Here is a 15614-nt window from a genome sequence, read left to right on the forward strand (position 1 = left end):
TCAGTTTGTACCTCCATGCTATCCCACTAACTTACAATGCAATTCTCGTTAAGCAATTTATTGAAAGCTGCCTTCCCTTCCACCTAGAGAAGCTTTCAGGGCTTGAAAGTTGGCAGTCTGGGACTTGCTAAATTTAGGAACAGACCAGAATTCCAAACCCCAGGAACTCATTCCTAACAAAGCTGTAACCCAGGGAGAAAGAGGAAGATTGACTTTCCAATGGTACAACACACAACCAGGCCAGCTAGCCTCACTAGTACTGAAATTTGAAGTAACAGAAAACCTGTATTGAAGTTTGTACTAGTTTCTGTATACCTGCCTCCCTATCTTGCTTTAGTGAGTCACTTTGTAATTAAGGACACTACTATTAGAGACAAAAGGATAGTTGTACAAAGTCAGCTTTCTGGGTATGGCATAGAGTTGTCACTTGTTAAGGAGTACACCCCATTCACAGGTGCCTCTACTACTGACAGTAAAGCTCTGCTGCTAAGAGCCATTTGCCATTGTGTGTGTGTGTGTGTGTGTGTGTGTGTGTGTGTGTGTGTGAGAGAGAGAGAGAGAGAGAGAGAGAGAGAGAATGTAATTAATCTTTGAACCTTGTCACAGAACTGTGCCACTCCACTGTGGGGGAGGTAAAATTTTATTTTAAAATAAAATGGATATACAAAACTAATCAAAATCACTCACTACTGCATTTTATGATCCAGGTGGGCATACTGCTGTTCAGACTGTTAAAGGAAGCTTGACTCACTGCAGGGTTTATACAAGACAATTATAGCAGTAAAAGTCCATGATGTGGAATCAGCACTTTTCAGAACCTCAAAAGAAGTGTCCAGTTTTTAAAGATTTCACCCTGAGCAGCCTCTGCATCCACAGTGAGTGCACTCAATGATTCTCCCCTATAAAGCAAAAACAAGCATTAGTCACCACATTCTAGATAAGTTACTTTATATAGAGAACGAGTATTCTTAATAAGCTAGTGCAGTATGCTATGTCTCAAACAGGGGAAGTCCTCTGAAGCGTCCATAGCTCTAAATTTCCTGCTACTCTACATACAGTTTCCACCACCGCTTTACACAACATTATGCGGAGGAATCAGGCATTACTATAAAAACAAATAGAAGTGAATATTCCATCAGGAAAGATTATGGAATCCTACAGAACTAGGTTTGGCCAAGAAGTGGATCACTGGGCCTCTGCTGTCTGGAACTATGAATAGAAAATTCAAGGGATAGTTCTAGATTTTAACTGGTCCAGTGACTATCAGTTTTCCTTTCTACTATACAAATTTTCATCTAAAGCAGTGGGAGCTTCTGCACTATAGCTATGTTCCAAGCTCAAGTTATCATCAAGAAGAAAGGGAACACATCAGAAACTAAACAGTTGTATTTCCTTTTGGGTATTTTAAGATTCACTGCACTTTGCCACAGTCAAATCCCTCTCAAAAATAGCTCAGTCTGACTTGCAGGGGACAAGGACCATTCTTTGTTCTGTATTTATGCAGTGCCTAGCACAATCAGGTCCTGGTCTAGGACTAGGGCTCCTAGATGCCACAGCAATACACATAATTAGGCTCAAGACACTATGTATAGGAAGTCAGTGCTCTGGTCTCAAGTGTTGTTCTAGCACCCTAAACACTGCACCAGAATTTTAGTTGGTTAAGTGTGACGGTAACTGGGGCAAGTCTATATTACCCCCTTAATGTCATTTTCATGGGCAAATGCTTCAGGAAACAAAGGAAAAACAGAGGATAGCCACTTAACAGCAGAATCCAGGGGTAAGGAAACTAGAAACTGATACTATTGTCAAAGGTAGTAGAGGAGATATAATTCCGGTAAGTCATAATTGCTGGCTCAAAATCCAAGCAAGGAAAATAGCATTAGAGCAAATAAAAAAATTCATACCACTTCCAGCTTGCTTTTTGGGACCCTGCAAATGCAGTTAGTTCCAAAGTTGGTATCCCGAGTCTGGATACAGCGCAAGCAGCAAAGGTTCTCATAACCCTGTTTCTTCCACTTTGCAATCAGGTTTTTGTCAGCATATCCTTCTCTGATACAGTATTCATACAGTTCTGCACGAGAGAGGTGACTGGTCAGCACCACAGAATTCTCAATGGGGGAAGATAAATGAATAGTTTATTTAAAAAGTTTTAGTCTTTACACTGAATCTAGTTCTCAGTGTCTGTATTTGCTAGCAAATCGAACTAGCAGAGGGAAAAGTCACTTTTTTTTTTTTTTAAAGAACAATTATTTAATCCTTTCCCATCAATAATCTAATTCTGGTTTACACTCACTGGCTAATGACTCAGACAGTCCATCTGGAAGCTGTGATCTCTTCACCTCAAGAGCAAATATTTAAGCTTTTTACCTCTGCTAATAGCTTTTCTCTTATAGAAGAGATCAAAGATGTAGCGTGTTTTCTGGTGATGAATTCTGAAGATGGGCCAGAGGGATTCTACCTTCCTCTTCCCTTCATGAGGCTCAGTCTCCGCTGAGGAAAGAGGGCACAGAAGTCAGATTTTGCTGTCAGTGACCTGCAAGTTATTACAGCAGTATATATCCTAAAAAAAGCACCATTATTCTGAGAAAAAAAAATGTAATTTTAAAGGGGCCTGGGGAGATTGTAAAAAACAAAATTCAATGGAGAAAAAACACACAGGAGGTATTTAACTCTCAAGCACTCCCGTTGGAAAGAGAGTCAGAGAGCTAAAGGGATGATGGTAAGGAAAATGCAGGTATAGTGATTGGATAGGACAGGCACATCTGAATACCCATGAAATCAAGAGTGACAGCACAGACTGGAATCAAACACTGCTGGCCTTTGCAATGCAAGCTTCCCCCTGCACATAGTTATACCAGTGTGCTTTAATTCTGGCCTATAGTAGTCCTTAGAGGTTGGGTGGAGTACTATTGACTCAGAACAACATTCATTTCATTTGCAAATCAAGCCATAGATCCAGAGATGATCCACATAACTCATTCAGCCATGTCCCAACCCCATGTGTCTTAAATTAGAATTAGGAATTTGTCTTCTAGGGGTAACTTTCAATGCAGGAAATTAACACACTAAGTTACCACCATCAAAGTAAAGGAGTACTTGTGGCACCTTAGAGACTAACCAATTTATTTGAGCATGAGCTTTCGTGAGCTACAGCTCACTTCATCGGATGCATACCGTGGAAACTGCAGCAGATTTTATATATACACAGAGAATATGAAACAATACCTCCTCCCACCCCACTGTCCTGCTGGTAATAGCTTATCTAAAGTGATCATCAGGTTGGGCCATTTCCAGCACAAATCCAGGTTTTCTCACCCTCCACCCCCCCACACAAATTCACTCTCCTGCTGGTGATAGCCCATCCAAAGTGATCACCAGCAGGAGAGTGAATTTGTGTGGGGGGGTGGAGGGTGAGAAAACCTGGATTTGTGCTGGAAATGGCCCAACCTGATGATCACTTTAGATAAGCTATTACCAGCAGGACAGTGGGGTGGGAGGAGGTATTGTTTCATATTCTCTGTGTATATATAAAATCTGCTGCAGTTTCCACGGTATGCATCCGATGAAGTGAGCTGTAGCTCACGAAAGCTCATGCTCAAATAAATTGGTTAGTCTCTAAGGTGCCACAAGTATTCCTTTTCTTTTTGCGAATACAGACTAACACGGCTGTTACTCTGAAACCTGTCACCATCAAAGTGTTTCATCATTATTAGCCCCTACTGAAAACAGATTTTAAAAAAAAACACACTTGCTGTCCTTTTATAAAACGTGTATCCTGAAGCTCTTAAGGTTTGTACAATCACAGGGTCACATGCTAACCAGCATCTGGCTTCATAACTTACCTTCTCTCATTTTTTGATCCAGCTCATCCAATGTTGGTTCAATCAGTTCCCAGCCATCCGGAGGAGCTTTCCTGCTTCTCTTTACTTTGGGCATCTTCTCAAAAAAGCCTGTTCAGGAGAAAAATGCAGGTCAGGTTTTAATAGTACTTGTTTCCAGATATCATAAAATCATCGTGCCCCCCGCCGCAGGGAAAGAAAAGAAAAAAAAAAAGCATAAGGAAGCCCATGAGACTTTTCAGGATTATTTTGACTCCCTTGCTGTCATTACTCCTTTTTCAATGATAAAGATAAACATTTTTTTTTTTTTAATTTAGAGATAAATGAAACAAAGGGACAAAACCAACACTTTTTTTTATACAATGAATAAGTGTTTAACGTGTTACCAGTGTATAGGAGGGAGTGAGCCTTTCCTAACTGCCCTTATAATTCATAACATATTTCTTCACTTTTAAGGGCCAGCTAGGGAAGGTTTCCCAGTTAATAGTACTTTGGACTGAAGGCATTAGAGAAAATCAAAGACCTATTTATTATGCTTCACAAACTACTATGAGATACATATGCATCATAACTGCCATTGTAATGACAGGGAAGCCAGATAGCACCCAGCAAGTCAGTGACAAAGCTGGGATGGAAATCCCAGAGTTTTAGCTCCCGTCACATTTGCTTTTAACCACAGACTGTGGCCATAACCATTATACACAAATATTGTGAAACCACCTAGCCAAATCAAAGAAAACCCGAGTTTAAACATCCAGGGCTGGGCTGAAAGCTAGTCATATCGACCAGTGGTTGCTGCGTGTACCTAGGGGACTATCTCTGTACGAGACCCAGCCCAGACGCCCCAAGGGATGGTCGAAGCGGGCTGGCTGGAATAAGGAGCAGGCCCGAATAAGGAGCAGGCGCGAGTCTCTTGTTGCTAGGCTCGAAGGGAGAACGTGCCACCCCTTACATTGGCCTGGTACCCCCTGACCTACTCTCATCCCGTCGGGCAGCGCAGCGCGACGCGACATACAGCCGCCCCAGGGGATATCGCCCTCCCTGAAAGAAGTGAGCTCACCTGCCAAGTAGGGAGAGAAAGACGATCACTATTTACTGCTTCCGCCTTTTCAAATCCGTCGCTCCCCTATAACGTCACAAGCAGCTAGGGGGTCCTTCCGTTGCCTAGTCGCTTTAATGACCTAAACTCATTCGCTATTTTCTAGGCGGGGAGCGCGGGTTTTTCGCGTTCCAGGCTCGTCACGGCAATCCGCGTGTGCATTTGGTGTCCATCGCAACGCCTGTAAGGAATCTCCCTCTCCTCCCCCTCCCCAGGCGGTGGGTGCGGAAGGAAGGAGCAAGGACAGGCCTCCCCACTGGTGCCGTGAGTGAGGTGCCATGGGAAGCTAGCGGCTCGGTTTGTACTCAGGCAGTGCCGCAGGTAACCCTGGTGCCGGGGGCCTCGTGCTCCAGGGCCAGGCTTGGTGACTGGGCTGAGGAGGGAGCCGCGCGCTGGGGCTGCGGTTTGCGGCTTCCGCTTCCGGGTCGAGGACTGGAGGCTGGGGGGGACTCGCTGGAGCTGCTGCCGGAGCCGCCATCGCCGCCGCTATGCCTAAAGGAGGTGAGGGAGGGGCGGGTGAGAGGAAACAGGCCCCAGGAACGGGGGGCCAAAGGGGGGCCAAGCCCTAAATCCCTGAGGGAGGGCTATAAGCCCCCCAGGAGCGAGGGGGCTAAGGGGGGCAATCCCTAGGTTCCTGGGGGAGGGATATAAGCCCCCCACAAGAGGTGGGATAAGGGCGGGCCCACGCTCTAGGTCCCTGGGGGAGGGGTATAAGCCCCCCCAGGAGCAGCGGGGTTAGTGGAGGTAATATTTAGGGCTATGGGGAAGGGGTGTAAGCCCCCCCAGGAGTGATGGGATCAAGGGAGGGCCCAAGCCCTGGGAGAGGGGGTTAAGCCCCCAGGAGCGATTGGGTTAAGAGGGAGAGGCAAGCCTCAGGTCCCTAGGGGAATGGAGCGGTGGGTTTTGGGGTGCAAGTCCCCATGGACTGATGGACGGTTCAGGGGAGTACAAGCTTGAAGCCCATGTGGCTGATGGGAGAAGCATGAGGGGGCAATAAGCCCCTGGGAACCTAGGGGTGTGTGCAAGCTGTAGGGGTACTGTGCGCAGGGAAAAAGTAGCGGGACTGGTGGCCCATAGCAGATCTAGTGCAGAGTGATGGGTTTTGTTCTGCACGGGGGAGGAGGCTGGCATTTGTTGAGCATGGAGAGTATGATGGGTGCTGTACTGAATACATGAGGCACTGAGCTCACAAGCTAAATCGGGCACAGAATGCAGTTCCTATGTACCCAGTGTACTGGCTGATGGGGCCTGTTTCAAAGGGATGCTGATAGCATGTTGTTCTTTAAGATTCTTCTTTCAGTGGATTAATATTTGAGAGGCCTCTGGGGATATGCAGAAAGGATCTAACAGAAAAGAAGGTGGTTACTTGCTGTGTAAGAGACAGTACAGAAGAAGACACACAGATGACTTTTAATGTATCATTTTAGAGTTTTTAGTGGCTCCAAACCCACCACCATAATAGCTTCACTCACAGCATCTTGCTGTTATGCAGCAGGTACCAACCTGCCTGCGTGTGATACAGGAGAGCTAATGAGGGAATGAGAGGCCATCAAGTCTGAGCTGGCCACCCAGATCATTCTCTAGATGCACTAAATCTGTCCACATAATTGGCTCTGGTGTACTTTCTATGGAATCAAATCTTACTGTGTTAATGTCAATTATTATTCCCCATTCTGCCCTTCCTGTAGTCTCTGCCAATTTACTTTATTAGTGTCCATTAAGTGAGTTTGTGAATTGTTGCCAGACTGTGAGAGAATTCTTTAGGCATCAAATACAGTATTTCTCCCTCTCTCCCCCCACCCCTCCGCCCGTCTTTAATATCATGAGATTTGTTTCCCAGTTTTTTTATACAGTTTCTTTGATGTCTTGATCTAGGCCAGCCATCCTTCATACCAGTTTGTACTATATAAAACTGTTGCTAGATAAAGAAAAGGATCCAGACTTATTTGTATTGATGCTCATAATTATTTTTGTAATGAAAACTCAATCAATTCAATTTTTCCAATTCCAAATTCATCACACAATTCTAAATATGCCCCTCAAGTTTGTCTGTGGCTTTGCAGGGTGAAACCCTGACCTCACTGAAATCAGTGGGTGTTTTGTCATATACTTCAGGGGGGTCAGGGTTTTGCCTACAGTGTTTGGTAGCAGACTTGGATTTAATCCTGTCAGAAATAATTAACAAAAACCCCAGCTGCTTATGTTACAAATACATCCTGCTCCAAAAGGATCCACTCAGTGAATGCTCTTCTCTTTTCTGTAATGTGTGTGTGTAATTTTTTATCCTCTATATTCTGTAAAGAAATAACGCTATTGAAGAAGTAGTTCCTAATGTGTTGGGGGGAGAGACCCTTTCTGCTGCACAAATATGAGCTTGTCTGCTAATACAGAACAAGTGGTTTCTGAAGTACTTCTCAATCTCTGTTTAAAGGCTTGTAGAAACCAGGAGTTTTCCCATGGTTTTTTTTTTGTTTGTTTTTTTTTTTAACTCATAGCTCCATAAAATTCTGCTAAGCTTAAATTCACATTAATAGTGATACATATTTATTTCAGTTTATAAGAGCATCTAAAACCATGCATAGTTTAGGCTCTGTGTGCCTTTACCATAATTTAAAAATACAATCATCTGTGGGTTTCAAAGTGCTTTGCAAAGGAGGATAAGAATCATTATCCGTATTTTACAGATGGGGAAACTGAGGCACAGAGGTGAAGTGACTTGCCCAACGTAATGCAGCAGGTCAGTGGCAGAGCTAGGAATAGAACCCAGGTTGCATGACTCACAGTCCAAAGCCCCTTACAGTCCTGCCTCCTTTACCATGAGCAAAGGCATTCCCTACGCCCTCCTTGACGAAATATCTGCATACTAATGTGGCTCAAGTCTCATCTCATTCTAGTTGATGAGATGATAGTAAAAGTATTGAGCGGTACAATACTTAATTCTTTGGTACAGGCTTGAATATAGAATGAGTAAAGCTTAGAACTAATAAGCTTTGCTCTTAATATCTATTGCTTTTGACGGCACCTAATGTGAAGACCAAAGGGTTACAGGCTAGTTTTATGTTTTGAAAAAGTACATTGAAATCTGCTGTTATAAGCTGACCTTACACATAAAGAAAACAAATGTCTGAAAATGAATCTGCCAGACAACAATAAGCCTAGTTACCCTGGTAGTATTGTAGCAGATCATTGTTTTAGATCATGTAGCCCTTCATGGTGTAGAATAAAGCATAAAGTTTACATCATAGTAGTTACTTTGTACCTGTATCAGTCATGCCACACTTTTTTTTAAATAAGTAACCAATTTTGAATTGTAACTCTACTCTGGCAGCTCTAGTAAGCTGTGAGAAGAAAGGGTGGTTTAAAGGGGTAGATAAAAGTCCTTTCATGTACAGCACCATCTATCAGTGGCAGCAGACGCTCTAGTTGAAATCACAACTGAAAATCCATCACCTGCTTTTTTAAGGTGAAGTGAAGGCGGCAGGCACATATAAGTTCCTTGAGTGAATATCACCTTTCAAGGCCACTAGTGTACAGAACCTCACCTCTCATGTTGGAAAACTTAGAAATGCAGAGGTGACGGTGGCCATCAGGCTTCCTAAGATTTATGGGGAGGTGGCTCATTGAGCTCCCTAAGATTGGCTGGGAATTCTCCCTTCAAGCCTCCTACTTTTCTCATTTCCCCCCTTCGGATCTTCTAAGAGCTGCAGGTTCAAGGCTCCCTTCCTAGAGACATATGAAAATCTGCAGTGATAAACAGGGTGAGGAAAGGGGATGGGGGGAGGAGGTATGTTGGAGCTACTGAGTTATTGAGAGCCCTCCTCATGAACAGTTGTGCCCCCCCAAGCCTTGATAGGCTTCTCAAGACGACTCCTCCCACAGTCACAGTAAGTGGCTCAGCTCTGATCAAGAAAGCAGGGGTTGCCTGCCTCTGCTGAACCAACGTACTAATGCTGGTTGCCAAACTTACAGCCAAAAAAGGGACAGTTTTTTTTCATGAACGTTTTCCAGTTATTCAACCAGCTCAACAAATTAGGTTAGTTAGGCACTAATGAACCTCTGCAGGGGAGCGGGGGCTCTCCCCTCATACAGATCTCAAGAAGTGTTCCCTTGATTTCTCGCCCCGACCCCTTCCCCCCAAGGCTACCTACTGACCTCAGGGAATAAACAGGGAGGGATAAAGAGGTCAGAGGGATGTCCCATAGCTCCTGCCAGTGGCCCTCCTGAGATCTGCAGGAGAAGAGAACCCCCTCATGAACTGTTTGGCAAAAAAATAATTGCAAAGTACTTTTAATGGTCAGATTGTACTCTGAGCTCTGTGTCTGCAGGCAGAAAGGTAGAGACTGTTTTAAAAAAGAAAGCGCAGGTCTCCAGCAGTCCTTGGATGTCTTGTGCCAAGACCACGGGAGCTGCCATTCTTCAGGAAACATTAATAGTTTCAGTGATTTCACATCAATCGATTAACGTTTGGTGGTAGGTACCGGATCTCAGCCAGGGCAATCCATCCAGGGAAGCTGATTTCATCTCTCATTTGTGTGTGTGTGTAGGGGCAGCGGGCAGCCAGGGAAAATCAGGGTTCTCGTAGAAACTCACTTACAATTGCTGTCACTCTCTAGTGTTTCTCTGGCAGCATAGTTAGAGTGCAGCGCCTTGCTGTGCAGGAAATGCAGAGTAAGGAGCAGTTGTGGGATTTATATTTGGTTGCCAACGCAGGAAGTGAATCAGAGGCAACTGTGGATGTGGATGGAAGGGGAAGGATGGTGTTATTACTCACTGTCTGAGTCCTTGGAAGCATAATTCTCCTCATCCTTCTATAGCCTGACAGAACTGGGCTGCAGTGCCTGGTGTCTGTAGTAGCTGAGGGATGAGAACAGTAGTACCTACCTTGATGAGTGGTGAGAACATACCTAGTGAACTACAGGCAAAGTTGAAATTGATCATAGCTTTTATTTGCTAACATGATGTAGATATACTTATGGAGATGATGGGCTGTGTTCTTTTCTAGTGATGCCAGGTATAAACTGGGCCCTCTCAAATACAGACCATTGGCTTAGATGGTCCAAGTGGGGCAGGCTTCCCTAGAATCTGGAGGGGGGTAAGTTAACTGCTGGGTGGTCTGAAAGTTTTTCTCTGAACACTTTTGTGGTTCAAGAACAGTTCTCTGTGTATTTATCCAAGGGCTCGAAGTGCTTGACTAAGGTCGGTGAATTATTGGGCTCCTTCTGTGTTCTTTGAGCTTTTACTGGAAGAAGAACTAGTCTGTACCTTGCACAACCACAATCAAGAGAAAATGGGGGACAGGCTTTTGAGTTTGTGGAAACGTCTCACTAAATCAGCTACTGACTTAATTTCTCATGCAGGTAGAAAAGGAGGCCACAAAGGCCGAGCAAGACAGTACACAAGCCCTGAAGAGATTGATGCACAGCTCCAAGCAGAAAAACAAAAGGCCAGGGTATGTGTTCTCTCTGGTCACACGCTTAGCGAGATAAACTGCTACTCTTATAGTTCAGTTATTTTGCAGTTCATGAGCAAAGGCCGCTTAGAGTCAAGTGTTGTAAATCATTCTGTCACCTGAATTACAATATGTGGAAAAGCTTTTATGTTGGGTTTGACAATCTGCTATTCTCCAGATTTTCTATTGATGACCTAGAGTTTTAGAGCTGGATCTAGTTTGTAGTAATGTTTGGGCAGTTTCTATCAAAATCAATGAGGTATCGAGCACTTGAAACCAAAGTCTGAATGTATCCTTTATTCTCTGCCTCTGTGGGAAGTAAAATGTGAAACATAGAATACGGTGATCAAGTTACCTAGCGATGGATATCATATTGTATATAGAAAGCAGTGGAGTCTCTTATTGAAGACCCTGTTAATGCAGGTGATGTGAATAATGGGACACATTTTGTGCCCTAAACGTATCTTGCTCTTGGATGCAATAAAAATAAAATTGATTATAGGAGACATGCCAATAATACTGACATTCTCGGCTATGTAGTTGTATCCCTTACCTGCTAATGTTTTCACTTCTTTTAAAGAGTCATTGCTAGAGGTTACAATTTCATCAGTTTACATTTTTTCTTAATCTCCTATAAACTCACAGGAAGAGGAGGAGCAAGAAGAAGGGGGAGAAGGGGCAATAGGAGACCCCAAAAAAGAGAAGAAATCCTTAGATTCAGACGAGAGTGATGAGGATGACGAGGACTATCAGGTACCGTAACTCCCAATGCATTTAATGTAGATGAACACCCCATAGTCTCAATGTACAACCAACCTGCTAATCATTGATTTTTATTTTCCCCATGAATCTTCTGGCTCCTGAGCCCAGATTTATAAAGATGGTGGGATTTTTTAAAGTTAAACTTTGTGTGTTTCTCCTCCCAGTTAATCTTCACTCTGTTAATAATTTGTTCGTTGCCGTACACTGAAGTGGAAGAAACAGAGGTGGTAACTTTCATGATTAACAGTGGGGTTGAAAACACATGGTAAAGTAAAATATGATGTGGCAGCAGGTATATTCCCTGGTAATAAGAATTTTTTTAGTATCTGTCTAGGTTTGGTTTTAGAGGCAATGACCACATGAGCAAACTTTCTCCACCAGGACGCACATGACGAAGTCTCATTGAGCCTTGACAGCTACAGAACTCATTGATAACATGCATGTCCTTTGTTTCTAAACTCCAGCAAAAGCGCAAAGGCGTGGAAGGGTTGATAGACATAGAGAATCCCAATCGAGTTGTTCAGACAGCCAAAAAAGTAACTCAGCTGGATCTGGATGGACCCAAGGAGCTGTCGCGGAGAGAGCGGTAACAATCCTCCTCCTCTCTTATAGCTTGGAGATGTGTGTGTGCTGTTTGTTCCTAGAATAACGCTCTTCCCCCTGCAATGGCCAAGTCATGTAGTGCCAGTAAATCTGACCCTTTGGGAGGGAAGCTGATGTCTCAGTGAGGTCCTTTATTTATTTGAGCCCACCATCACAGTAGGTGTGAAGATAATTATCAGGATTCACTTTGGATCCCAATTTCATTGGGTAGGAACTTACATGGTTAAGTAGAGCCAGCCTATGTTGGTGGCTGCCATCCTTCATGTGTTAACTACTTGTGCTAAACAATCTGTAGTTAGCTCTGACACTCTGAGCACCTTTCCCAGACCTGAAGAAAAGCTCTGTGTAAGCTTGAAAGCTCGTCTCTTTCACCAGCAGAAGTAGGTCCAATAAAAGATATTACCTGGCCCACCTTGTCATCCTAAAATCAGGCAGCTTTGCGAAATGCATTTAGATGGGCATAAATGTTTGTTCCTCTGATAATTATTAGAATGATTATTAATTATTTGTGTTAAGCACCTAGGAGCCCTAGTCATGGACCATGGCTATCTAGTTTTCCTTTCTAAAAGCCTGATGTCAATAATCAGAAATAACTGCCCCTGTGCATTAGCGCGTAGTGCCAGAAAAATACCATACTAAGGGTCACCCTGTTAATTCCTGGTATGGCGGGAGCCCTGGTATTGATGGGAGTGTGTTTTCCAGATTCCTGGGGTCAGAGTGAAGTTACTTGCCCCAGTGGACACTTAAATTTTGTTTTCAATCTTGAACTCAGTTGCCATTTCACACGTGAGTTTTTAGAGAGAAAAGTGCAAGTTTGATTCAATTCCTTCAGCTGGAGGACGGCTTGTGGGTAGGGCACTAGACTGGGAAACAGGAGGACCGTGCTATGTTTTGGCATTGTCCTGCTGTGGGATATTAGGCTAAGTCACAACTCTTTGTGCCAGAGTTTTCCCTGGCACAGTGGGAACAGAAACAATCCCTAATTCACTGGACTACTGTGAGGTACTCGGGTGTGGTGATAATGAATGTTAGAAAGAAGCCTTTATTTAGGTATTCATTATATTGAATAGCTTTTCAAGCCAGAAGCCATCTTCAGCATGGTTCTTCCCAAGCCCCAGGACTACTTTGAAAAGGATTTAAACATTATTTTGATCTTCAGCCTCCCTGAATTGCTAGATCACTAACATGATAATTGGAGATTGAAATGACTGTATGCATTTGTGCTCCAAGATCAGAGGTCGATGCTGCTCGAGATCATGCCTTCTCTTAATCCCCTTTCTAACTCTAACGATACCTGTGTGTTAATTTGGATACCATGATGACTAGTGTATTTCACTCAAACAGAGAAGAAATAGAGAAGCAGAAAGCAAAAGAAAGATACATGAAAATGCACCTAGCTGGTAAAACAGAACAGGCAAAGGCAGATCTCGCTCGACTAGCCATCATCCGGAAACAGAGGGAAGAAGCTGCCAAAAAGAAAGAGGAGGAAAGAAAAGGTAAGGCTGTTACAATTATATTAATGGTTTCTCATTCGGTCCACCTGTAACTGCCCTCACCGACAGCCATACCACCAGGACCTGTGATCTCAGTATCACAAGCGAAGTAGGTATAGTATTCACTTCCTAACAGTGCTGTTACTGTGTGCTGTTAAACAGCTATTCTGTTCAACCCTAAAGCCAGCTGTGTTTCGTCCTCTGCTTTATGCTGATTCATAAAGTGGTAGATTAGGTAGGCAGTGAGCAGGAAAAGTAAGGAGGGAATTGCTCTCTACACCTGCAACGCTTCAGCTGAACAGCGAAAGGGACTTTTGTACACGTTCACACCAGCAGTTCAGTGAATTCCTTGCAAACAGCGTGGATATTGTTTATCAGAATTACATATAACATTACCTAAATGGCTCAGGGAATTGGTAATGGGATATAGAGCTTTGCACCTCCAGCTTACAGGCTGACTCTTAATTCAGCTGAAGTCTCTAATGAACCAAAGTGGTGATGGTGGTTTGGTCTCAGTCCATTTCGCACTGCACAGATCTCTCCACAGCTGGCATGAATGACTGAGACCAGGGTCAGAATGGACCGGAGAGATGGAATTCTCCTTTCACTCTGGATGTGGGCCCACCAGGAATTTTAGCATCTAAGGAGAGGGGGGGTGACAGAGGGACACTTGCTAAGCTATGTGTGTGGTGTGGCTAAATGGAGCTCCGTCTCTCTAGGGCCACTGAGACAGCACCAATTCCCCACATGCATCTGGAAACATTGACAAGTCTCTCTCTCTCTTTTTTTTTTCCCCCCCCTCCCCCACCCCCCCATTCCCACAGCAAAAGATGACGCGTCTGTGGCAGGCAAAAGACTGCAATCACTATCCCTTAACAAATAAGCACAGGACATGCAGGAGGAAGAATTCCAGGGAACTGTGCCTGGTGCCTGCCAGGAACTCTGCCATGTTGCATACCATGTAGGGTGTACTGCAACATCGAAGTCAAATTCACCTCCAAGAGACACTGACCGTGTGTTTGTCTTCATCTTGGCACAGAATTCCATTTTGGGTTGGGGGGGCAGCTGCTATCTTCGGGGCAGAACCGTGCTGAACAGCAGTTCTCTGTGTAACAGTTTGGAAACCTGAATGTTTTTGCTGTTTTTAGGACAAAGAACACATTAGGGGCAGGGTGGGGGAGCAAGGTGGGAGGGGAAATGCTTCATATGTTAGATTGCAAAACCTAGATTTTCTGTCAGCTTGGGGGTGGGGCATGGGGTCGGCAATCTTGATGAAAACCCAAAGGTCGGGGGGGTGTATCGTAAGGACCCTCTTCTGCAAACAAACAGCTGATGAAATGGAGCTGCAGAATGTTGTAAGAATAGTCTGGAAGCCTAACTTCATGGCTGTTTTTCTGCAGTGCTGTTCATTCCCATTTTCACCCTCCACCCCCACCCTTTTCCCTCCTTTTTTCTCTCCTCTGACTAGGGATAGTGTCAGTTTTTAACCACATCATCCTTTGTTTAAAGCAAAGCCTTCATTGATTGTACCAACATCCAGGTAAAAAGAAAAACTCAATAAATTTAAAAAAAAAAAAAAAACAACCCAAACGTGTATATTTGGCTGATTAAAATTTAAATTATCGTAAATGCTTTGCTCTTGTCTTTTGTGCATGTCAGCATGAAACTTCATGGGCACCGGGTGTGCTTCTGCGGGGTTTCCAGTTACAACAACTTGTGGGAGATGCCCAGTGCCTGTGAGCTATGATGGTGACTTGCTATTTCATGTCTCAGTTTTGCTGTGCTTTCCTGGCATTTTGTGCCGCTTGCACTGTCAAAATGGAGCCAATAGGACAAGTCTGACAGGAGTGTCTGGACTGTACCGACAGCTGCAGCCTGAAGGTAACGTGCTTTCCCTGCTTGGCTCTGGTGGACATCTCATTCGATCTGCTCTACACACACATTTGGCTAGTCTAGTGGAAGGGGATAATTGTCCTCTAGCTTCTTTCAATCCATATCCTCTTCAGTGTGGATAGAGCTAACCCTGGACTGTTACACCATTCAGAATTGGGTGGCATCAGAGTGGGGGTTAGTGTGGGGTTTCTGGAGGGAAGAAAAAGAGGGTGTATTTAGAATGGAAAGCCCTGACTTGAATGTTTGTAGGGGGAGTGTGATGTATCCGTGAAGGTTTGATCAGTGTCTGATAATCTGTCCTGCATGGAGTCTCCCATGTTAAACACCTGTCTCAAAAGTGTCTCTCAGAACCACCTGTGATCAGACACAGTGGGGATGTAAACTCCAACAATCAAAAATGCCACTCAGCTACTGGGAGAGAGTTGTCCTCTAGCTGAGCGCCAGAACATGATCCTTGGAAGTCTGTATAAATGAGC

The 15614-nt window shown here is 44.1% G+C and overlaps 2 protein-coding genes across 2 annotated transcripts; one reads left to right on the top strand and one right to left on the bottom strand.

Annotated features, from left to right (window-relative positions):
* Positions 1-622: 622 nt before the first annotated feature.
* On the bottom strand, positions 623-5015 carry BUD31 (BUD31 spliceosome associated protein). Its single transcript, XM_077828880.1, has 5 exons — positions 4900-5015; positions 3843-3950; positions 2368-2490; positions 1905-2071; positions 623-899 (listed from the first exon to the last, which is right to left on the bottom strand). The coding sequence occupies exons 2-5, from the start codon at positions 3934-3936 to the stop codon at positions 849-851; spliced, it is 435 nt and encodes a 144-aa protein (XP_077685006.1). The 5' UTR covers positions 3937-3950; positions 4900-5015; the 3' UTR covers positions 623-848.
* Positions 5016-5288: 273 nt separating this feature from the next.
* PDAP1 (PDGFA associated protein 1) lies at positions 5289-14874 on the top strand. The gene is made up of 6 exons (XM_077827920.1): positions 5289-5439; positions 10296-10387; positions 11033-11140; positions 11614-11735; positions 13097-13248; positions 14070-14874. The coding sequence occupies exons 1-6, from the start codon at positions 5427-5429 to the stop codon at positions 14126-14128; spliced, it is 546 nt and encodes a 181-aa protein (XP_077684046.1). The 5' UTR covers positions 5289-5426; the 3' UTR covers positions 14129-14874.
* Positions 14875-15614: the final 740 nt, after the last annotated feature.

This window comes from Eretmochelys imbricata, chromosome 10, assembly GCF_965152235.1.
Source record: "Eretmochelys imbricata isolate rEreImb1 chromosome 10, rEreImb1.hap1, whole genome shotgun sequence".
Classification (NCBI taxonomy): Eukaryota; Metazoa; Chordata; order Testudines; family Cheloniidae; genus Eretmochelys; species Eretmochelys imbricata.

Excerpts from the sequence above, each read along its gene's own strand:
- PDAP1 (XM_077827920.1), top strand. Across the intron at positions 11,141-11,613 it reads AGGATGACGAGGACTATCAG|CAAAAGCGCAAAGGCGTGGA; the intron begins GTACCGTAACTC and ends TCTAAACTCCAG. Across the intron at positions 11,736-13,096 it reads GAGCTGTCGCGGAGAGAGCG|AGAAGAAATAGAGAAGCAGA; the intron begins GTAACAATCCTC and ends TCACTCAAACAG.
- BUD31 (XM_077828880.1), bottom strand. The coding sequence starts at position 3,936 with ATGCCCAAAGTAAAGAGAAGCAGGAAAGCTCCTCCGGATGGCTGGGAA. Across the intron at positions 2,491-3,842 it reads GGATCAAAAAATGAGAGAAG|CGGAGACTGAGCCTCATGAA; the intron begins GTAAGTTATGAA and ends CTCTTTCCTCAG. Across the intron at positions 900-1,904 it reads CAAAAAGCAAGCTGGAAGTG|GGGAGAATCATTGAGTGCAC; the intron begins GTATGAATTTTT and ends TTTGCTTTATAG.